Source organism: Bidens hawaiensis, unplaced genomic scaffold (assembly GCF_021521415.1).
Source record: "Bidens hawaiensis isolate Kalapana, Puna unplaced genomic scaffold, B.hawaiensis_p1.1 tig00012650_1, whole genome shotgun sequence".
In the NCBI taxonomy this organism is placed as follows: Eukaryota; Viridiplantae; Streptophyta; class Magnoliopsida; order Asterales; family Asteraceae; genus Bidens; species Bidens hawaiensis.
In genome coordinates, this window is record NW_027492047.1 from 171,532 (window position 1) to 195,495 (window position 23,964).

Here is a 23,964-nt window from a genome sequence, read left to right on the forward strand (position 1 = left end):
ATATAATAGTTAAATATGATAGATACGCACATGTCCCTAAAAAGGTTTAAAAATAAGTAAAATAGGGGAGTGATTACTCACCTGATCGGATGAACGAAATTAAAATGATGACGTGGGAATGATGAACCCTTCGGGATACATCGACAAGGATTCCTAATAAATAATATAATATTAAATTAATTATAAGGGATAGAACACGATTTGATGAATTAATATTTCAATGATTCGAGTTATGATTGAGATTATAATATTATAAATTTGAACGATTGATTTACATAATTAAAATCATTAGTGTTATTATTTGTAAATTCACCGATAATTATTCTTGATAAAATATATAGCTAAATATTTAAATAAATATTTGTAAAACTTTATAATTTATATAAAAAGATTTCAATACAAAAAATATGTTAAATGTATTTATATATATTTTTACTATTAATAAAGATTTCTTTTAAATTAATGTTGTAAATAATAGATAATAAATAATAATATTTATACAAAACATGATCTTTTAATAAACTAGTACATATACATATAATTATATAGATATACACATATACATATATATACACGAAAACTTAAAGAGATTTAATGACAAAAACGTAAACTTTAGTATGTTGGTTTTCATAAGTTATTATTTATTTACAGTTAATCATTAAATTATCATTTATTAAAATTAGTTATACTAATAATTAACAAACTATTAGTATAACTAACAGGTCTAAACATGTAGCCCTTACCAGCTGGGCTAGCTGCTTGTTTGATAAATAAGCGAAAACAATTTATTATATACAGATCCCGATTATTAGCCCCAAATTGAATATCATGAACCCTAATTCCAAATCTGTTAAACCCGATTATTATTAACCAATTAATGTTAGGGTTATTGATGTATGATTAAAAACGATCCTATAACATAGTTAAATTACCAGATACAAGGAAGATTGGATGGTGAACGATGATATGAACAGCAGCGGCCAAAAACGATCCACCATGAGAAATACAGACAACTTGGATGCAATTGGTGTTAGGGTAATGGTTCGAGAGATTATCAGGAATGCGTATAATCGTTTAATTGTGTTATTATTATGTATATATGGTATAACCCGAAGTGCTATAGGCGGTTTTGTTAAAAATGTAAACTCGATCAAGCTATGATTCGTATTACCTAATTGAATTGTCGGTATAGGTTGTTTTAATCTTATACACGATTCTGTAAAATCAATTGTTGATTATAGTGCGTTAATTATGGTGCAAGAGACTAAACGGGCTGAACATAAATGGGTCTGGGTTAACGGATTAGAATGATAATATTTGCAACTTATTCCTTTAAGGTTTAAGTATGAGAGTGTAAAGAGATAAAAGTTTAAGTTTGGACTAAAATTGTAATATATTTAAAGTTATAAATATATATATATATATATATATATAAATAAACAATTGTAATAATTAAATATATCGATAAACGTGATGTTTTATAAAAAAAATAACCCGAACATGAAAACGGGTCGGGTAATGATTAATAAATATCAATTTGGAAAACCAAGTTGTTACACACAAGGTATATTATATTCACATGTAAAGTAGTTTTAGTTTGACCAATCTGCTCATTTTTGTGATCTTGTAAGAAATATAGTTTATTTCAAAATGGTTTGAGGAATAACTGCAACTCCGGCCTCCACACCTGCAACTTTCTCCTCGGTTTTTCCAATGAGGATAACCAGAAGAATATGAATCCGTAAGTTATGACTTGTCATTAGTTTTATTTTTTTTCTTGGATTTTGTTCAACAGGAACTTGATTGTGCTATGCTGAGTGGATTAGTTTGATTTGTAGTAAAATATTTGAATCTTAATTTGTAAGAGGTTAAATTAGCCATGAAATTTTGTTTATGTTCTTTCATTTAAAAATCTAAGTGAATAGCTCATGAACATAAATGAACGTAAACAAACATAATTCCACATATGTACACGATCAAAAAAGAATATAAATGAACACACTAAAATGGTTAAATGAACTCAAACAAGCATATATAGAACATTATTAAGTAGACGATTCAATGTTTCATCCAAAAATGAATATAAACGAACATAATGAACTAACATAAACAAACATAAATGAAATGACAAATGAAACAAACATAGGTCTAAGTATATAAATATCTTAATGAATATAACGAACTTCCTGACAATAAATAACGAATTATTTAACTTTAACCCAAGTACCTTTTATGTTTTATTTATATAAATAACTACCAACGTATTTATTTAAAATTTAACGTAAATAGACGAGCATAAATGAGCCACCATTATTCATATTTCAAAGTTTATGCTTAAGTTGAAAGCTAAACAAATCAAAACCCCCAAAACCCAAATATTTAAACAAAAACTAAAATACAATGAAAATTAAAAACTATCAATAACACAAAAATTAATAACATTGGCTATGAATAAGATGAAAAATGACAAACAAAAAAATCAAACATTAAACCACCTCTACTATAGAGAACAAAACAGTAAGTATGATACAACAAACGTTAGGTCATTATGTATACTTGAAATTAAACTCCACCACAACAATAAATATAACCCATCTCGGTCGAAAGAAAAAATGACGTTCAAACCGACACCATACTCCAAATATGCCTAAATCATTATCAAAATAACAAAAACAAAATACAAAATTTATTAAAACAATAATAATAATAATAATAATAATAAGGCCATACATCAACCATAATTAATCAAGTTAATCGCATAATTAATCAAGTTAATATAAAAATTTATATATTCAAAGTAATATAAAAAAACTAAATAAACCCGCTTAACGCGCGGGCTAAAAGCTAGTATATATATATATATATGCGTCAAATCACAGCAGGACATTATTGACTGGGCTTCGCTGCCCCCAATACTTACGTGACGTTGGACGTGACACGGTGGAGGGGCTTCGATACACCCACTATGGAGGATGGTATTATTATTATTATTATTATTATTCAACTTGCTACGTTTTTTCCCCAAAATTTAAATCTCATCTCCACACGCAAGTCATCTCATTTTCTCTCTCTCTTTTTTTTTTTTTTTTTTTTTTTTTTTTTTTTTAAATTTTATTTATTTCTACTGATGAAACATAGATATTACATCAATATAGCAGGTAGGCGGGCAACAAGCTGCGCCGCCACCCCTTTCTGAATTGCAAACCCTAACCTGCTAAAGACATACCCCTGCCCCTTTGGAGTCGACACATTGCTATGCACAACCTGTTGGACCCTGGTTAGAAAACGGATAGCTTCCGGTGCCAAGGAGCCAAATGTATCAAAAGCCAGAGGGACAAAAACATGTTGGTTCTCTTCGCAGGCTTTAGCATGTTTCTCCACCTTCTTCGTTTCAGCCCTTTTTATTGCTTGCCCAGCTACAAACCCATTATCCCTCAAACCAGCTAAGGGAGATACCCCTGTGAGGTCAACACAAGCGTGTTTTCCCCCGGCCCAACCAAAGACGAGCAAATCTGCCGGTCGTAGAGTGGATCTCCCTTCCGTGGGGTCTGTAAGGAAGTTTACGGGGGCTTCCTTTTTAGCTGATATCCCAGCTCGCCTTAAGATGTCCCAAAGAACGTCCCGCACCCAATCATGTCGGTATTTGAACCCAGGCATCTCCTTGCAATGAACCGCATGCTCTCCGAATTTATCCAGGCAGGCCTTACGGCAGATCGGACATGTTTCGTCTTCGGGGTACATTGGGACCATCAAACGGTACTTAAGAATGACCCTATACTCAACCGCAGACATGCTTTGGCCCAAGCCATCAATCGGGATAACGGTCAAAAAATCTTGGGCATGAGAACCTTGTAAGCATTCAAAAACCGCCTTCTGTCGGGGGGGACAATCCAAAAACTTCTCTCTTTCTTGTTTTCAAATTCTAGAGAGAGAAAGTAAACAAAACAAACAAACACACAGAGCTTAAAGCTTCTGCATCATCAATGGCGTTCTTATCGTTACTCGGCCGTGTTCTCTTCGTCTCCGTCTTCGCTTTCTCCGCATGGCAAGAGTAAGCTTCCAGATCTAACCGCTTTTCATTATTATTATTATTATTATTATTATTATTATTATTGTGTGATTTGTGGTTTTGAGTTACGGATCTGAGCGTTTTATTTCGTTATGTTGTTATGTGACTGTTGATCTGTGGAATTGAAGTTAGGTTAACTGTAATACGAGCTTGTTTTTAGAGATTTGTGTATTAATTGTGATTGTGTGATTGCTGATTTGTGTGTAATTGAAGTCAGGTTAATTGCAATAATTAAAAAAATAGAAAAATATGTATATATAATCTTTTAAAATAACATTAAAAAAAATTAAAAATGTATATATAATCTATAAAAATTAATGTTGTAAAAGTAGGTTTCCAAGGCCGAGTACTCCCCAAGTACTCGCTACAAGGTATGTCGCCGATGCGAGCTTCTTTAATTCCGCCTAGTTACTAAGAATTGACTAAAGGTGGTCAACCTAAGTCAGAATCGCAACTAGTCGGTGAACTTGAGCCGATTTTGTCTTAAAAAAATAAAACATAACTCGTATTTCTTTAATATTAAAGAATAAATATCATTTTTTACTTAATGACTAACAATTTTTAGAATAATTTATTATTTAAAATTGTATTTCTCTTATTTATATTTATCTTTACCTATTTTGTTATAAATATTAATAAATTTATGATATTTGACATATATATATATATAATATCCAAAAACTAATTTTCTTTATATTTACCATGCCCGAGTACTCCCCGAGTACACCCAACTCCCCAATCGGCCGCCTAGGGTCTGCCTAGCGACTTTTGCAACCTTGATAAAAATAATGTTAGTATTATAAATTTTATGTAAGAATTTATAAGTTTATGGATCAAATATAAACTAGTGAAGATAGACGGGTTAAATGTTAAGGTACACAAACTAATTTTACACTTTTTATGTAAAAGTTTACAACTTTTTATGTAAAAGTTTTACGCTTTGTTCCCAAGTTAATTTAAGGGTGGAAAAGAAATGAAATGGATGGAAAGAAAAATATTATTGTGTTCTCGAGAATTTTTTTTAAAGAAAGAAAAGATAGGAATTTAGAGTAAATTATGTTCATGGGTTCATTAAATAGAGGAAAAGAAATAAATGGAAGGAAAACGATGAGAAATAAATAGCAAATTGGAAGAATATGTTTTCTTTCCAATTTGGAAAGAAATAGGCTGAAAAGAAAGGAAAAATAAAATAGGAAAGAAATGAAAACAAAAATTTTAATTTCTTTTCTTTTCTCTCATTAAGTGAACTCGGGAACAGAGCGTTAGGGACAAAATGTAAACAGGTGTTAGGGACAAAAACGCCTCGAGGCTTGTTTCCGACTTTTTAAACCTTGAGTATACCCTCACGAGGCTAAGCCTCTGATGCGTTTTTCCACCGAGGCGTAACGCCTTTTTAAACCATGCTTAACTGTAATACGAGCTTGTTTTTAGAGATTTGTGTGTAAATAAATTAGTTACTAGAGCTACTTTTTGTTAATTGTTGCTTGATTGATGATTTAATGTTATTGATCCTATCGACTTTGATAATTTGTTGCTCTGTGTTGTTTATGTTGGGGTTTCTATGGAATTTATAAACTTAGTTAACCATTTAACTAGTCATTAAAATGGCGGAAGCGTGATATTTACAAACTAAACATATGTATCCATGTGTTTATATATGTATATATTACAAGTTTATAGGAAATGTGTACATGAACAACCTAATTTATTCATGTTAAAAGATTACCAATAATCTATTTATTAGAAACCCGAAGCAAGGATCAAATGATACGGGAAAACTAAACTATCAAAGCTATAAACACTTACATTCTTAACCTTTTAAGAGTGTGCTTGATGTTGAAGAAGATGATGATGTTGATGCTAGACTTTCAAAGGGAAAATCCTCAAACGGAAGATACCCCGAGCCTCCAACACACACCGAACTTTGTTAGGGAGCTTGAACACGAATAATCGAGACCCGAACCTCCTTTCTTGACTTTCGGCCGAACCCAAAACAAGAGAGAAAAGAGAATGGTGTATCTTACTTGAAAGTGTGTACATATCTTTTTAAATGAGATCATATCTCTTTTTTGTCCATGGTTAGATTTTAGTCAAGTAAACCACACTCAACCTGTATCCACTCTTTACCAACTTTGACCAAAACTTTGGGGTGTGGGGCTCACCCAAAACCGGCCCCAAAATATATTTATTTTTATTTTTTATTTTTTTTATTTTTTATTTTATACTTTATAAAATATATAAACAACCCATCTTTTATAAACCATTTTATAAAAGAACACATAGTTAAATAATCATTCCAATAATAATTATTTGAATAAATAAATTAACCAATTAATTTATTTAACACTTTCAAGTAAGTATTCAGAAACCCGATTTTCTGAATGTGTCGTGTTCTGTATTTGTCTTATAGATCTTATCTTAACAAATACATAATTGGTGTGTGTCTAACTCGTTATTGGGTATGACCCGACTTGGATCAAACACGGCTAGCCACATTAACCTAATAATGTGTCTCGGGCATACGGTATTCCAACAATCTCCCACTTGCACGTGACTCATAAGAAGTTAATGCTAATGGTGAATACCGCCTAACAACAGGTCACCACCCCTAGTGTGTTTGACTAAGTGCCATTCAATAACATCATCCCCTTCAAGTCCATACTTGATATGATATAGGTAAGTCTTATCATTACATCCCTTTGTTACTAGATGTCCTGTCAAATCGAAGAGACACAGAGTGATCATTCTCTCAATGATTCAACTTAATAGGCCTTAGACATCTAAACTCTCAACACATAAGAGGAACAAATCCCATCTTGACTGCATACATCCTCGTTGACATCTCATATGATATCTGAGCTCTTTCTTACACGTCATCGTGTTACCGAAATAACAAAGAAGAGAGTCAAGTTATCAGACTTGATGGAAAAACCAGATCCAATATGCATCTCAGGTCAAAGGACACAATGATACTCGCCTTTACTCAAGGATTACTTATGATCAGTTGCACTAACTCCATGCAGTGATCCTTGAGAGCGGATCATGTCCAATATTTGTATCCCACAAATATCTATGAACCTTGGTGGCAAACCTATGCCCTATATTCATCACATGAATATCAACCAATCCGGGTTTATAATAGTCTTACCTTCATACTTGTTCCCACAAGTATGATCGACTACGGACGTTTAGAACAACATAAGTCATTCATGGATTAAACATGCAAATATAGAACATAACTCATTGAATAATTAAAACATAATTAATTTTCATGAGATACCCATTACATTCGTTCTTATACAAACACTAAATACAGATTAAATCCACTCACTAGAATACCGAAGTCCTAATGCACAAACATGACCCTCATGCTTTGGCCTATCGAGGAGCTTCGTGAGTGGGTCCGCAATATTTTGATCGGTATGAACTTTATGAATACATATCTTTCTCTTTTCAACTTCATCCCTTATGTAGTTGAATCTGCGCTCAATGTGCCTCGTTTTCTGATGAGCACGAGGCTCCTTGATCTGTGCAATAGCACCCTCATTGTCACAGAATATCTCTAGGGGCTCCTGAATGGTAGAGATAATCCCTAGATCCATGATGAACTTTTTCATCCATGCAGCCTCTTGGGCTGCCATTGAAGCGGCGATGTACTCAGATTCTGTAGTGGATAACGCGACAACATCCTGCTTCGAACTCTTCCAAGAGACAGCGCCTCCATTCAAAATGAAGACATATCCCGACTGTGACCGAGAATCATCTCGGTCAGTTTGGAAACTCGCATCCACGTAACCCTTTACGACGAGTTCCTCCTCACCAGACCCATATATTAAAAACATATCCTTAGTCCTTCTAAGGTATTTTAATATATTCTTGACAGCCATCCAATGACTGTCACCTGGGTTGTGCTGGTATCTACTCGTTATGCTTAAAGCATACGAGACGTCCGGTCTGGTGCACATCATTGCATACATAATAGATCCTATTGCCGAAGCATAAGGAACATGCTTCATCCTATCCTGCTCTTCCTTAGAGCTAGGACTTTGGGATGAGCTTAACACGGTTCCTCTAGGAATAGGTACCAAACCTTTCTTAGAGTTTTCCATCCTGAACCTTTTCAGGATTTTATCAATGTACGCACTTTGATTGAGTCCGATCAATTTCCTTTGTCTATCCCTATAGACCTTTATTCCCAAGATATATGTCGCTTCTCCGAGATCCTTAATTGAGAAACGACTACTTAACCACGCTTTAACGCTTTTCATACTTGGTATATCATTTCCAAATAAAAGTATATCATCGACATACAAAATAAGGAACATGACTATACTCCCACTAGCCCATTTATATACACACGCCTCATCACCGTTTTGGACGAAACCAAACGCTTTGATTTCTTCATTAAAACGATGATTCCACATCCGTGATGCTTGTTTTAACCCGTAGATTGATTTCCTTAACTTACATACTTTGTCAGGATTAGATGGATCGACAAAACCTTCAGGCTGAACCATATGGACATCTTCCTCAAGATATCCATTAAGAAAAGCGGTCTTGACATCCATCTGCCATATCTCATAATCAAAATGAGCTGCAATGGCAAATAATATCCTGATCGACTTAAGCATCGCGACCGGCGAGAAGGTTTCATCATAATCAATCCCTTGAGTTTGTGTGAAACCTTTTGCTACAAGTCGTGCTTTGTAAGTATCTAGATTTCCATGCATATCGGTCTTCTTCTTGAAGACCCACTTACATCCAACCAGTTTGGAGTTAAGTGGACGATCAACCAATTCCCAAACTTGGTTATCGTGCATGGATTGCATCTCGGCACTCATGGCTTCAAGCCACTTGTCACAATCAGGTTGTGACATAGCATCTTTGTAGGAAATCGGTTCATCCGAATCGACCAAGTAGCAATCATCCACGAGAAATCCATATTTCTTGGGAGGTCGACTAATCCTACTAGATCTGCGAGCAACGTGTGTATGATCAACCATTTGATCACCTTCAACATCCTCGTGTTGAAAACTAGTATCGACCAACTTTGTATCATCCAGTGATTCTTGAACCTCTTCAAGTTCCACTCTCTTTTCACTAGGTCCTTCCATAAGGAACTTAGTTTCTAAGAAGTATCCTTTGCGTGAAACAAACACCTTTTGTTCACTAGGATCATAGAATATATATCCTATATCATCCTTTGGGTATCCTATGAAGATACACCTGATGGATCGAGCCTCAAGCTTATTTGGGGTGTCACGTTTAACATAAACTATGCATCCCCATACCCTTAAATATGAAAAGGATGGAACCTTTCCATGCCATACTTCATAGGGTATTCGATCCACCTTTTTGGTCGGGGCCATATTCAAAATACGAGCCGCTGTAAGTAGCGCATATCCCCAAAATGATGGCGGTAGTGAGCTTCGTGCCATCATTGATCGAACCATGTCCAACAGTGTTCTATTCCTCCTCTCGGATACTCCGTTATGTTGAGGAGTTCCAGGAGGAGTGAGCTGTGAAATAATTCCACAATCTCTAAGATGACTTTGAAAAGCATCACTTAGGTATTCGCCTCCTCTATCGGAGCGGAGTACCTTGATTGTTCGGTCGAGCTGATTTTGTACTTCATTTTGAAATTCCTTGAACATTTCAAAGGCTTCATGTTTGTGTTTCATTAGATACACATACCCATATCGACTAAAATCGTCGGTAAAGGTAATGAAGTACCTTTCACTATTCCTACTAGTGGGCTTGAGAGGTCCGCATACATCCGTATGTATGATACCTAACAAGTCCTTAGCCCTTTCATTTGTACCTTTAAAAGGTTCTTTGGTCATCTTGCCTTGAATACAAGATTCACACTCATCTAACGAACCTAACTCATTTGTTTTCAAAAGACCATTCTTTTGGAGAGTATTTACACGATTCTTGTTTATGTGTCCAAGACGACAATGCCAAATGTAGGAATCACTCAAATCCTTTTTGAGTCTTTTAGTGGAAGTTTGATATAATGAGCTATTTGAGGTATTGTCATGAACCAATTCATAAATACCGTTGTTTGGTACAGCTTTAAAATAAAAGATACCATTAGATGATACATGCATTTCTGATTTTACAAATTTAAAGTCAAAGTTACATTGTCTAAGAAGGTGCACAGAAATAATGTTCCTAGTCAAACTAGGAGCATACAAAACATTTCTCAAAACAACTTCCAAACCACTTGGAAGCAATAAAGTGAAGTCTCCTCTAGCGACCACGTGCACCCTTGCACCGTTGCCCATGAAAAGACTCACTTCGCCCTTATTTAAGTCTTCATTCCTTTTGAACCCCTGCAACCAATTGCAAATATGAGTTCCACATTCGGTATCCAATACCCATGTGTTAGAAGAAATAAGATTTAGCTCAATATTAATCATAAAGACATTACCCGAGGCATGCCCCGCATTCCTCTTGTCTCTTAGCTCCTTTAGGTAGACCGGGCAATTGCGTTTCCAATGTCCGGTCTCCCCACAACCAAAACAAGGATCATCCTTATGACCCCTCGGTTCCACAACCTTTTGTTTCTTTGCCACAACCGGTGATTTGCCCTTACCCTTAAGATGCACAGGAGGACCCTTTCTTTTTGCTACCTTAGCCTTAGGATTGGGTTGAGATCGATTCTTGGATCTACCTTCATTGATCGCAAACATGGGTAAAACCCTTTTACCCATGCTCGCCTCGGCTGTTTTAAGCATTGAGTGAAGTTCTCCAATGTTTTTATCCCACCCGTTCATGTTATAATTTAACACGAAAGTGTCGAACCTTTTCGACAGAGAGTTAAGGATCAAATCCGTTGCTAACTCTTTTGAGATGGGACAGTTGAGCTTGGCGAGGCGATCAATGTAACTTTTCATCTTAAGTACATAAGTTGAAACTGGTTGATTATCATCCATTCTACATGCATGCAAGGCTCGAACCGTTTCGAACCTTTCAACTCTTGATTGCTTAAGGAACATTTCCTTAAGTTGAGTAATCATGTCGTACGCATTATGGTTTTCGAAATCCTTTTGGATTTCGGGAACCATAGTCGCCAACATGAGGCATGACACTTGAATGGAATCTTCCGTGTGTTGGACCCAATTCATATATTCGACCTCACTTCCCTCTTCCGGTTCGTTGGGGATAGGTGTTTCCAAAACATGATATAATTTTTCTTGTTTTAGAACAATCCTTAAATTTCGGAACCAATCCGAAAAGTTATTGTGGTTAAGACGGTCTTTAGCGAGAATAGATCGGAGAGATACATTTTGGACGTTAGGGATTATGTTGTCGTCGACGTGTGCGGCCATCTGCAGAATTTTAATTAAGTTCATTTTAGTGTTTTACTTATTTTAATTATTAATACCCTTTTATATATATACCAAATATAATTAATAATTAAAATCTAGAATTCAACGATGAACCCGACTCCGGTTAGGTGACCTTTTTCCCATTGTCGGTTTATCAAGGTAGTTATTCATAACAATTGCAAACCCTTTTGCAACCTCTAGATTTTATGGGACCGGTTCGAAATCATATTTCGTGTCGGCATGTTTATCCCATCAACACCTATTAGACCCCATGCTTGGGTGACCCTCTTCACATGGTTCTAATTTTAAGTCGTCCTACTTGTATCAACTTGTAATATCAACATATAAATGGTTAGGTGACCTTTTTCCCATTTATATGCCAATATTACCTCAACATATTAATTTACTCTACGCGGTTAGGTGACCTTTTTCCCACTAAGAGCTTACTAATATGTTAAGCGTTATACAAAAGGATGGTGTTTAACTTGTTATCCTTAATTTTAAAAGGGATTTTTAGTTTTAATAATTCTAGTTGTAAAACTTTAAATCATGTTCTAACATGCATTTAGTAACATGATTATTTTGAAACCATTTTCAAAATTCTAATTTATAATAAAACCATTTTATTATGGGCGTGAGACGGCTAATTAATAAATCCATTTTATTAAACTATGTGTCACGTAATTACCGATAATTATTAGAACCCGTTCTATGCTTTGTTAATTAATTCTATGTGACGAAGTTGATATCCTAATATCTAGCAACCACATAATCAAACAATCAATTAACAAGCATACACAATTATACTAGACACGAGCCACTAAGTTAGACCACACTTGTTAGCCGAAACAAGTGTGTGTCTTAGGTCCGATCCTAAGGGACACATGACACATGGATGTTGTAGCTCCCACTCGATCCCGCATCCAAATGCTTCGAGCATCTTCTTCAACCCCGTTGTGATCCATTGGGCTTGAACTTGGGCCTTAGCTTCCATAAGCTTCCATTTGGGCTCAATAGGTGGGCTTAGGTCCTTTTGGGCTTGAATCCCCTTAATGGGCTTGTGAGACCCATTATCACCATACCCGGCTCAATAAGGCCCAAACTTCCAATTTTGCAATCTTCTTTAAATTTACAAAACAAATGTCCTAATACATTTTTTCTATAAAATAAAGATATTACAAATAATCTATTTATTACATACCCATATGAATAAATAATTACAAAATTGCCCCTAATTAATTATTACAAACCGAAACTTTGAATAATCAATAACAATCACAACAAACATCCATTTGGTCTACGGCTCGGTCTAGTTTTAACAAACATAACCCGTTATGTCTTAGGAACCCGTTCCAAAACCCCTTGACCTTATCGGGCCTAGCCCAACCCATTTGGGCTTGACCCAATAACTTGATTATGGGCTTCGGCCCACATGTCCAAAACACATGGGCTTCGGCCCAATGAAAGGTCTTATGGGCTTCGGCCCATTCATCCAAAATGGGCTTCGGCCCATTTCACTCGGTTTTATTTTTACTTTTTTATTTTTAACAAAGCCAAAAAATATAACAAGATTAAATACAAAAAAATCATGCATGTTTATTTTTGTATAAAATCTTTCAAGGGGAAAATATAAAACCGAAAACCCGAAGCTTAGTTTTCCGTATCCCGGCTCTGATACCATTTGTTGGGGTTTCTATGGAATTTATAAACTTAGTTAACCATTTAACTAGTCATAAAAATGGCGGAAGCGTGATATTTACAAACTAAACATATGTATCCATGTGTTTATATATGTATATATTACAAGTTTATAGGAAATGTGTACATGAACAACCTAATTTATTCATGTTAAAAGATTACCAATAATCTATTTATTAGAAACCCGAAGCAAGGATCAAATGATACGGGAAAACTAAACTATCAAAGCTATAAACACTTACATTCTTAACCTTTTAAGAGTGTGCTTGATGTTGAAGAAGATGATGATGTTGATGCTAGACTTTCAAAGGGAAAATCCTCAAACGGAAGATACCCCGAGCCTCCGACACACACCGAACTTTGTTAGGGAGCTTGAACACGAATAATCGAGACCCGAACCTCCTTTCTTGACTTTCGGCCGAACCCAAAACAAGAGAGAAAAGAGAATGGTGTATCTTACTTGAAAGTGTGTACATATCTTTTTAAATGAGATCATATCTCTTTTTTGTCCATGGTTAGATTTTAGTCAAGTAAACCACACTCAACCTGTATCCACTCTTTACCAACTTTGACCAAAACTTTGGGGTGTGGGGCTCACCCAAAACCGGCCCCAAAATATATTTATTTTTATTTTTTATTTTTTTTATTTTTTATTTTATACTTTATAAAATATATAAACAACCCATCTTTTATAAACCATTTTATAAAAGAACACATAGTTAAATAATCATTCCAATAATAATTATTTGAATAAATAAATTAACCAATTAATTTATTTAACACTTTCAAGTAAGTATTCAGAAACCCGATTTTCTGAATGTGTCGTGTTCTGTATTTGTCTTATAGATCTTATCTTAACAAATACATAATTGGTGTGTGTCTAACTCGTTATTGGGTATGACCCGACTTGGATCAAACACGGCTAGCCACATTAACCTAATAATGTGTCTCGGGCATACGGTATTCCAACAGTTTATGTTATCAATTTTTAGTTTTTAATTTCGGATCTGAACGTTCGATTTCGTTTTATAAACTGATAAGAGCTATTAGATTATTTGTTCTGAATTGAAGACAATTAGGTTGCTTGGTTTCTTTTTTTATTGATGCATGTGTATTAATTGTGATGATATGATCGTTGATCTGTGAAACCGAATTACATAATTAAGAAGCAAACGAGTAGAGCTGCTCGCGAGCTTCTAGAGATCGAAGCAATAAAAAGCTCGAAACGAGGCGAGCTCGAGCTCGAGCTTTGTATGGAAGGCTTGTTTAGACTTGTTGTGCCTTAACAACTTTGTGTATTATAAGTTTTATATGTTTTGAGCGTCTCTGTGTAAAGTTTTTACTGCACAACTGAGCATTGACTTGTTAGGTACTATAATAGCTCGAGACGAGCTTAGGTTCACTTAAGGTTTTTCTCATAGTATATAAAAATAATTAAAATTTTTATCAATTAATTAATAGATAATAAATTAGTCGAGCCCAAGCTTGAAAGAAGGACTCACGAGTCAAGCTCGAGCTTTAGAAAAAGAGCTGAGCTCGAGCTTTTGTAAGTTAAAACGAGCTGATATTTTGAGCCTAGTTGAGCTTGGCCTCGGCTCGTTTGCACCTCTGTATGCTACATATCAATTTTGTATCTTAGTTGCAAACTCTTAAACTGCTTTTAAGAAAATGATATTTCAAACTTAAAGTTCTTAAATGGTTGAATTGTCTGCAATATATTGCTTTCATCAATAAAACTTGGAATAATTATTTAATTTAATTTTTAAGTTTTATTATCACCGAGAAGCTTCTAATTATTCTTTCGCTTCCGGTGCATGTAGGTATAATCAATTTGGAGTTGATGGTGGATCTGCAGCAAAAGCTCTTACACCAAAGTACAATGTGTTTTCAAAGCATTTCGCAACGCACACAGGCTTCCAAATACCAGATTTTGAGGTATAATTTATTTCATAATGCTTTTTAACAGTCATAATAACTTAGTAAGTATTACTCCCTCCGTCCCACTTAAATTGTCATGGTTTGAAAAACACAAAGTTCAAGGTAGATTGAATGATTACTTTTTTTGCTTACCAAATGACAATAATGCCCTTTGAAAATTGGGTCCATCAATATTATTTACTAATGTTAGTTGTGTGTGTCTAAGGGCAAACTTGGAAATTAGCTAATACATTTTGAAAGTGGACATTTGTAACGGGACAAATATAAAAGGAAATACAGACACTTTTAATGGGACCGAGGGAGTATAACATACACTAATATGTGGATGTTAAATGGTTATCATGCAGATCAAGTTCTTGGTTGCGGGTGCTATAGCACTAAAAGCCATCGGGAGCTTACTTTTCGTCTTTGGAAGCACCATTGGCGCCCTTCTTCTGGTTAGCAATCACCGATTACAAACACACGTTTCTTTTTCCTTTATTAAAACGAGTTGTTTAACTTCTTTTCATTAACAGATTCTGCACCAGTTGATCGCAACTCCCATCCTATACGACTTTTACAATTATGACATTGAGGAAAAGGAGTTTCTTCAACTTTTTATCAAATTTACTCAGGTTTGACGAGTCGTGTCTAATATGAAATGGGTCTGGTTTGTTTATAATTAGGGGTGCAAATGAGCCGAGCTCGATGTTTATAATTAGGGGTGCAAATGAGCCGAGCTCTAATATGAAATGGGTCTGGTTTGTTTATAATTAGGGGTGCAAATGAGCCGAGCCGAGCCGAGCTCGGCTCGTTTAACTTACACAGAGCTCGAGCTCGGCTCGTTTCGAGCTCTATTACAAAGCTCGAGCTCGGCTCGTGAGTGGATTTTGAAGCTCGAGCTTAGTTCGTTTACAAATTTATCAATTATTTTTTTATATAATTATAGTTATTTTATATGTTTTTTTTCTATTATAATTTTATGTATAACAGAATTTATATTATTTAGTTATTTTTATTTATTTTTCATAACATTATATTTATTAATTAATAATTATTAAATATATTTTAAAAAAATTATATAAATGGCAGGCTCGTTTAGGTTCGCGAGCCGTCTCGAGCTCGATAAGTAAAGCTCGGGCTTGGGCTCGTCTATTTAACGGGCTTATTTTTAGGCTCGGGCTCGATAAAGCTCGGCTCGAACGAGCTTTTTAACGAGCTGATCACGAGTAGATCGCGAGCAGCTCGGCTCATTTGTACCCCTGTTTTTAATTCTTGAATATGTAATTAACTATTATTGTTGTCTTTTTTGTAGAGTTTGGCGTTGTTGGGGGCGCTTTTGTTCTTCGTTGGTATGAAGAATTCGATCCCGAGAAGATCTTCGACAAAGAAGGCTGTGAAAACAAAGACCACGTAATAGGGTAAGAGATAATTTATCTTGGTTTTGTTATTTTTTGTTTTGCTGACATTTTGAGGCAATGTTTTGTATGATTTGTGTCATGGTTTTGTTGCTGTTGCTTTGGAGTTTTGCAACATAATTTGAGTTGGATTTATAGTTTTAAGGATTTATCTTATATTTAAGTTCTGTTATCTTCTTTTTAGATGGTAAAGTAGTAACTAATAAGTAATAAGATAGGACGAAAATCACAGATTTAGACAAAATGATAGGACGAAAATCGTAGTTTACTCGAAAAGTAATGAAGGTTTTGGTTTAATGACCATACTTAACGGGGGGTTAATGAATTGGGGTATAATTACAAGTGAAATGAAACCACAAGAATGAAATTCACAAATTTGAAAACTATTGGACTAAAACCACAGATTTAGACAAATTACATGGACGAAAATCACAATTTACTCGAAATACTTAATTTAAATTGGTCTATTTGGTAATAAGAGTACTTGATTTGTTGATTGATTTTGTTCGAGGCCTCCGGAAACTTTCGGTTGTCACTCGCAGGTCTTCACAAGTGATGGCTTATGTTTAAGCATGGTGGCTTTCTTTTTAAGTAAACACCATTAACAATATTATTAAGACAAATGAGATTGCAAAATAAATTTATATTTGACTATACAGTTTAGGATTCATGATACTTTTATGTACATTAATGTAGAAGAGTTATGTTGTAATCAAACTTTAAAGACAATATAGAAGTCTTATGCTGTAATTAAATAACATTAGTGTGTCTTCATGAGTAATCTTTTTATGGATTTACACTCATTTGCTACCAACCATGTTCGAACCTGGCATCCACCCATAATAATTCACCTCTAACCATAATAATTCACCCATAATAATTCTTCCATACATCATCGTTGCGGTTATGCGTGAGAACCCGCACAACTTCAGGGTCTTCTTCAACACGAATCGGGTCAATAAAAACGGATGTAGAAGCCTTCTTGTTAGCCTTGTTGGTGCTTGCCATAGTAACAAGTGGTGGAAGTAAAAAAAATGGAGGCGTATGTTGGTCGGGGTTGTAAAAGGAGTGTAAACCGAGAAGTATTTTTAGTGTTTTTGAGTTTGATTGTAAAACAATGGATAACAAATCAATTTATATAATTCATGGACATCAAAAACCGGTTCCAACGGCTATATTACCGTTGTAACCGGTTCAACGACTCTATTTTGAGTTGCAACACCATTTAATGTCCAATACACGGCGTAACCGGAACCGGGTACGACCCGATTTCTGAAACAATATTAATAACCGGGTAGGAATTTCGGGTATATAAATGCCCAACCGGGTATTGGGCCCACCGGTACGACCTAAAACCGGTTTCTGGTCGGGTCCATCAGTTCGGGTACGAAACTGGTTATTTTGTACACGTCTAGTTACATGCGTACACGTACTTCATGAAGACAATAATAATTATCCATCTTTTAAAACACAATTGACCATTATGTATACATCTTTTAAAACACTTCTGACTTTTCTATTTTTGATATTATCTATTATTCAATATACATAAATAGAAAGTTTGGTGACGCTAAGCAGCCATTGGATCATTTGGCGGCACCTTACTTACTCATATCATTTTGTTTTATTTTTTTTGTGTTTTTTTCTATTATGCTACAGTAACGAGTATAACAGAAGCTAACCGAATTACAATTTTGTTTCTTCTTTTGTTTGTTTTAATTCCGATATCATAACGAATGTGACGAAAACCGAGCGAATTCACATAGACTCAACGTCTCAACGCACGGGACCTGCAACGCTTAGTTTTACCAATGTCTGAGTTTACCGATCGACATCACCCCATTGGTCCACTCAATTTATCAAGCGTAGCCGAAACCGACCGAATTCGTGTCCACTTACTGCCTCAATGTCCGGGACCGACAATTATCATCGTCCGGGTTTACCAACCAAGCAAATGTCATTTTCAATAATTTATTTTTTATACGTTAATTTAATGAATATAATTTTTTGGACGTTAAGGTTTTACCAATGATGTTTTTACCGTAAATTAAGAACGTCAACGATACTAACTGAATTCGTGTCAACACACTGACGCACCGTTCGAGCTTTACCAACACCCATGTTTCAACGTTAAGATTTTTCCAATTGGCCCGGCGTAACACGCCAGGTGAAAATCTAATTTAATATGAAACAAAAACCCTATTACTCTATTGAGCAAATACATGCATGCTATCTTTATAAATAGTACTATCCAAACTCTTATCACTTGTTACACACCCCCTTTTTTTTAGAAAATCACACACCCTTTTCATTGTAAACAAAAAATGGTTCAAACCAACACGTCTACAATCCAACCGGACCACGACCGAAAAGCGGACCTCATCGCGTTCGACGAAACCAAAACCGGCGTCAAAGGACTTATTGATTATGGAATAACCGAAGTCCCTAGAATATTTCGACTACCTTCACCCGAAAACCTCACATCCCAACAACCACAACTAAGCCTACCCACCATCGATCTCCAACAAATCAATAACAATCCTATACGACGTAAAGAGGTGATCGGGCAAGTGAAGGACGCGTCCGAGAGCTGGGGATTCTTTCAGATAGTGAACCATGGGATTAATATTAATATTTTGCAAGACACGGAGGTGAAGAAGCAGTGGTACACTAGAGATTTAAGTGGGAAGACTAGGCTAGCTTATCATAGCAACTTTGACTTGTATGCTGCACCGGTGACTAACTGGCGTGACACGTTCTACTGCACCATGGCTCCTAACCCACCTCAACCACATGAACTGCCACTCGTTTGCAGGTTTTGTTTTTTAAGGGTATTCTAGGGGCAACCACCCTTTTTGCTAGAAAACCCACAAATACGTCTCATGTAACTCTATACGTGACGTATACGGGAACCCAATACGCCCCATATAGCATACGGGGCGTATAAATGGGTTTTTAGGTGTCCCTGATAGGACCGTTTTTTAACCTATTCAATAATATTATTTTGTGACTATATGTTTAGTGGTTTAGGTGGGTGAGACAGTCGAACATGCAAGGGGATGGCGTAGGCCTCACTCAGTTTTTAATTTCAGTATATTTTCTAAAAAAAAACTAAAAATGTAAATGAATCGGACAAACACGAATAGGGGTATGTTCGTGTTAGTTCATTTTAGATTTAAGTGGGAAGACTAGGCTAGCTTATCATAGTTCATTTAAGCGGACACGTACACAAACAAATATTTGGTGTTCATGTTCGTATGTTTAAAAAGTAGTTATGTTCGTTTATTTAAAATTTAAACGAACAGTTCACGTACATAATTGAACAAAGATAAACAAATATACTTAAACATATATGACCATACTTAAATGAACACACTTAAATGCAAACAAAGAAACATAAACATACATAAATGAACATATATGAACAAACATAAACGAACGTTTTTGAACATAAATAAACGAATGAAACATGTGATCAAGTTTGTCTGTTTAATTAAACGAACAAAACTTTTTTTTGCTAAATAATCAAAAGTGCTAACGTCCCGCCGAACGGTTCATAAACAGTTTAATGAATGTTTGATTCGTTTACCGGCCTACTTAACAGGCCCCTTTTAATATTTTCTCTAGGCCTTCTGATCTTTTCTTATCGGCTCAGTTCACTTCAAGCCCAACTAAAAATAAGCCATGGTCAAGAGTTAACTAATATTTATAATTGTAACAAAAATAAAAAATTTAAAATTTAATTACCTAAATAAACAAACTTTAACTTTGAAGATACGGGAAACTTAATAATAAGCTGTATAGGAAAATTAATTATAAATAATCTGATTTATTTACATAGATGATAGAGTGGATTTAATTCACTTCTAGACAAACTCATTCGTTTTGCGGAAAACGCTACATTAAAATCTTATTATTTTAGATTTTTAACATTGCCGTCGATATGAAATTCAAAAGTTTGGTTATCGCTTTAATGAGATTAACACAAAGTTGCTTCATGACGACTTTGAACCTGTATGATTCATTTTCTAAGTTTGTTGCGTGCGAAAGGATAAAACATTTATTAAATTGAATGATAATGTAGATCTTGCTAGAGTTATGGACTTGTAGTGAAAACAAGGAAACATGTTTTATTTCCTTTGGCATAGCGATTATTAAATCTAACATTAGTTTGCATGTTGCAACCGTAATGATTGTGTATTTTTATTTGATTGTATATTGTTGTAGAGATATTTTGTTGGAGTATTCGGAAGAAGTGATGAAACTCGGAGTTTGTTTGTTTGGGTTAATGTCTGAGGCTCTTGGTCTTGACCCTAACCATCTTACCAACATGGGATGTGCTGATGGGCTTGCTGTTCTTGGTCATTACTATCCTTCATGTCCACAACCTGAATTAACCATAGGTAACCCAAGCCACACCGACAACACTTTCATCACAATTCTTTTGCAAGATCGTATTGGTGGCCTCAAAATCTTTCAACAGAATCATTGGACTGATGTTCCACCTATATCGGGAGCTCTAGTGGTGAACGTCGGAGATCTTTTGCAGGCATCTCTCTATCTCTCTCAATTTAGTATACACTTATAACTATTATATTACCAATTGCCATTAACATTTGCCATTAACATTTTACAAGAGTGAATATATTATAAATAGGTTTTTGTTTTAAAAGCTTAAAGCATAGTGTATTAAAGTATGTGCAATTTGTGGAACTTGTCAGTTGATTTCAAACGACAAGTTTGTGAGTTCGCAACACAAAGTGGTGGCAAACAAGGATGGGCCAAGAGTATCGGTCGCATCATTCTTTTCTACCGGTGCGATTCAGACATCAAAGGTATATGAGCCTATTAAGGAGTTGATTTCAAAAGATAATCCAGCCAAATATAGAAGCACAACGGTGAAAGAATTTGTGGATTATTACAGAGCAAAAGGAAATGATGGCACTTCTGCCCTTTTACATTTCAAGATCTAACTCGGTTGGAAGCCGAGTTATCAATCTTATCAATAAATTACCGTTTTTTATTTTCATAACAATCATGATAATGTTGTGCAAGTTAAGACACGTGTTATAACCTCGTACAATGAAGACATTACTTGTAGGTTTGATCTTGTACTTAATAAATTTGTGTGTTCTTATGAATGCTTATTGTTTACTATCGTTAGGGAGACATCAGTCGAAAAAGAAATGTTTAGTGTGGTATAGGAAGAAAAATCCATATGGGGAGATTCAGTAATATGTCGGTTGATACTTGTTAGATGATATCATGGGATGGAAGATGCATCAAGTTAAAAAGAAAATATGTTGGTGATCTGATTTTAGCTAAACTTCATAATACGTAATCTACTTATTTTAATAAAAGAAATTAACTGAAGACACATGTCAACTGCAGATTCATTTATAGCATAAATTTGATGCTCAAACTATTATTTATTTTTAATGAAAACATATTTATGCCAGTTAATCAAAACGTATCAATCAATTTTTTAATCAAATAACTAATTACCTAAATTGCATGGATTTAAATATATGGTTATTTATGTCAATATAATCAGTTATTTATATCTTTAATGAAATCAGATCTACTTTTTTTATTTATTAAATCAATTTACATACACGTTTGAGTGTAGGAGATGAATGTGGTAAAAGTCAATTAACGATATTTATATGTCTAACATGATAAAGACAAGAAGATATTTTGAATGTATAACATTTTATTCTCACATATTCATTCAATATCCATGGATCCATAGAGTTTTCATCTATATCTTTTGTTATAATTCACTAATCAATTAATAAATTATAATTACAGCTTATAAAATCATCAGCTACATCTTTTTCTGATGTTGAAGAAAATTGTTTGAGAATACACCATGTATCCGTATGAATAATCTATTAGAAAATATAATTTGAACTTATAAAACCTTTTAATTTGATAAAATATGTTTTTTAATTATAATTTAATCATTTAATTTCTCTAGCTTAATTGTATTTCTTTTAAGCACCTCAAACATCACACATGTTCTAAAGCTAGTATATTAATACAATAATACAACATGAACCATATCAAAGCGGGAGGATAGAGTAGTAGTGCTTAGCGAGAGCCGAGCTAGCTAGCTTTAGTTCAAGCTCAAGCTTGAAGTTAGACGAGTCAGCTTGATTTGTTGATTATTGAAATTTTTACAGTTTTGTGTATAATACATATCTATATAATAATAAGTATAATAGTTCTTTGTTTATATTGATAGATTTAGATTAGAGATTTAGAGGTGAACGAAAACCGGTTTCTTCATATTTGTCGGATCCATGACAAATATCCACTTTGTTTCTTTCTGGTAGACGTTTTTGCCCCTATCGTTGGTGATAAGATGCATTTTTTTTTCTTTTATATTTTTTTTAATTTAAAAAAGAAAAAACTCGTATTAATAGTATTAATCCCCTTAATATTTTAACACCTTATAGTTTAGGGTTGTATTCTTTTATTTTCATTTTTAATTTATTTATCAATTATATTTATTTTTCTATAATAATCAACTTTCGTTTAAAAGTAATTAAATACACAATTGTGTGTTTTGTTTTTGTCAATATTCTTATATATACTTTACTAGTTTTAAAGCCCGTGTAACACACGGGATAATCTAAATAATTAAGTTACAAATAAAACAATACATAATCTATATAGAAAAATGTATTACATTTATGTATGTATTAGTATACATAAATTGATTTTATTTATATCACAAAATGATTTTTTCAAAAGAAAAATGAACTTAATAAAAAAAATAAGGCACATACAAAAACATACCAAAAAACATTCTATCTATTGAAAAATTATTCTCAGTATCATATATTTATAGTTAAAAGAAATTTGGTTATGAACCAATTTCGGATAATACTTCTCATATAATAATAGTTATGAGCTACACCATAAAAAAGATTTTGATAAGTTTGAGGAGCTTCTCGACTTTGCCAATTGAAAAAAAAAGCAGGTTAACCCGTTAAATTTTGTGAATATTTTGCTCCACTTGAGCATAATTTGTACGACATGCTTCACATACAACATTCTTATTACTATTCAAGGAAAAATCAATGCAGACACAAATGTTTCTAATTTGATAAAAGTTATAAGCATTGATAGCCCTGAAACTCTGGAAGTGACATGTCAAAAGTGTTTATCATTTTGTTTTAAATTTTAATAGTCATGGAAAAACTAATCAATGTGCAAAATCCCGAATCTTTTTACTATTTCCAAAAATGTCCTTAAAAATAAATTCGAAACTCAATCACATTTGAAATTCTAACTTCATTTTTTTTACATTTTCAACTCAAAACTTTGAACACGTAACAGGTTTGACGATAAATCTATTTGCATTCTCAATTTTTTAAAATATTTAGATTACCCTTTTTTTCCTCGTAACAAATTTGAGCCAAATGTATTTAATTTATACCAAACGATCTATTTACCAACATTTAACCCGTCACAATCAAATTTAATTAAGTTTACAGTATTCAACAATATACATAGTATA

General features: G+C 34.1%; 2 protein-coding genes across 2 annotated transcripts; both read left to right on the forward strand.

Moving 5' to 3' along the window:
* The first annotated feature begins 3,030 nt into the window (after positions 1–3,030).
* Positions 3,031–16,556, forward strand: LOC143541827 (uncharacterized). Its single transcript, XM_077034544.1, has 6 exons — positions 3,031–3,067; positions 3,908–4,051; positions 14,922–15,036; positions 15,387–15,476; positions 15,555–15,653; positions 16,334–16,556. The coding sequence occupies exons 2-6, from the start codon at positions 3,984–3,986 to the stop codon at positions 16,433–16,435; spliced, it is 474 nt and encodes a 157-aa protein (XP_076890659.1). The 5' UTR covers positions 3,031–3,067; positions 3,908–3,983; the 3' UTR covers positions 16,436–16,556.
* Positions 16,557–18,745: 2,189 nt separating this feature from the next.
* LOC143541831 (1-aminocyclopropane-1-carboxylate oxidase homolog 1-like) lies at positions 18,746–21,456 on the forward strand. The gene is made up of 3 exons (XM_077034547.1): positions 18,746–19,251; positions 20,664–20,985; positions 21,158–21,456. Exons 1-3 carry the CDS (start codon positions 18,761–18,763, stop codon positions 21,407–21,409), a joined length of 1,065 nt encoding a protein of 354 aa, XP_076890662.1. The 5' UTR covers positions 18,746–18,760; the 3' UTR covers positions 21,410–21,456.
* Positions 21,457–23,964: the final 2,508 nt, after the last annotated feature.

Coding starts and splice junctions, on each gene's coding strand:
- LOC143541831 (XM_077034547.1), top strand. CDS start 18,761: ATGGTTCAAACCAACACGTCTACAATCCAACCGGACCACGACCGAAAA. Junction 19,252..20,663: donor GAACTGCCACTCGTTTGCAG/GTTTTGTTTTTT, acceptor ATATTGTTGTAG/AGATATTTTGTTGGAGTATT. Junction 20,986..21,157: donor ACGTCGGAGATCTTTTGCAG/GCATCTCTCTAT, acceptor GGAACTTGTCAG/TTGATTTCAAACGACAAGTT.
- LOC143541827 (XM_077034544.1), top strand. CDS start 3,984: ATGGCGTTCTTATCGTTACTCGGCCGTGTTCTCTTCGTCTCCGTCTTC. Junction 15,037..15,386: donor TCCAAATACCAGATTTTGAG/GTATAATTTATT, acceptor GTTATCATGCAG/ATCAAGTTCTTGGTTGCGGG. Junction 15,654..16,333: donor TTTTTATCAAATTTACTCAG/GTTTGACGAGTC, acceptor TCTTTTTTGTAG/AGTTTGGCGTTGTTGGGGGC.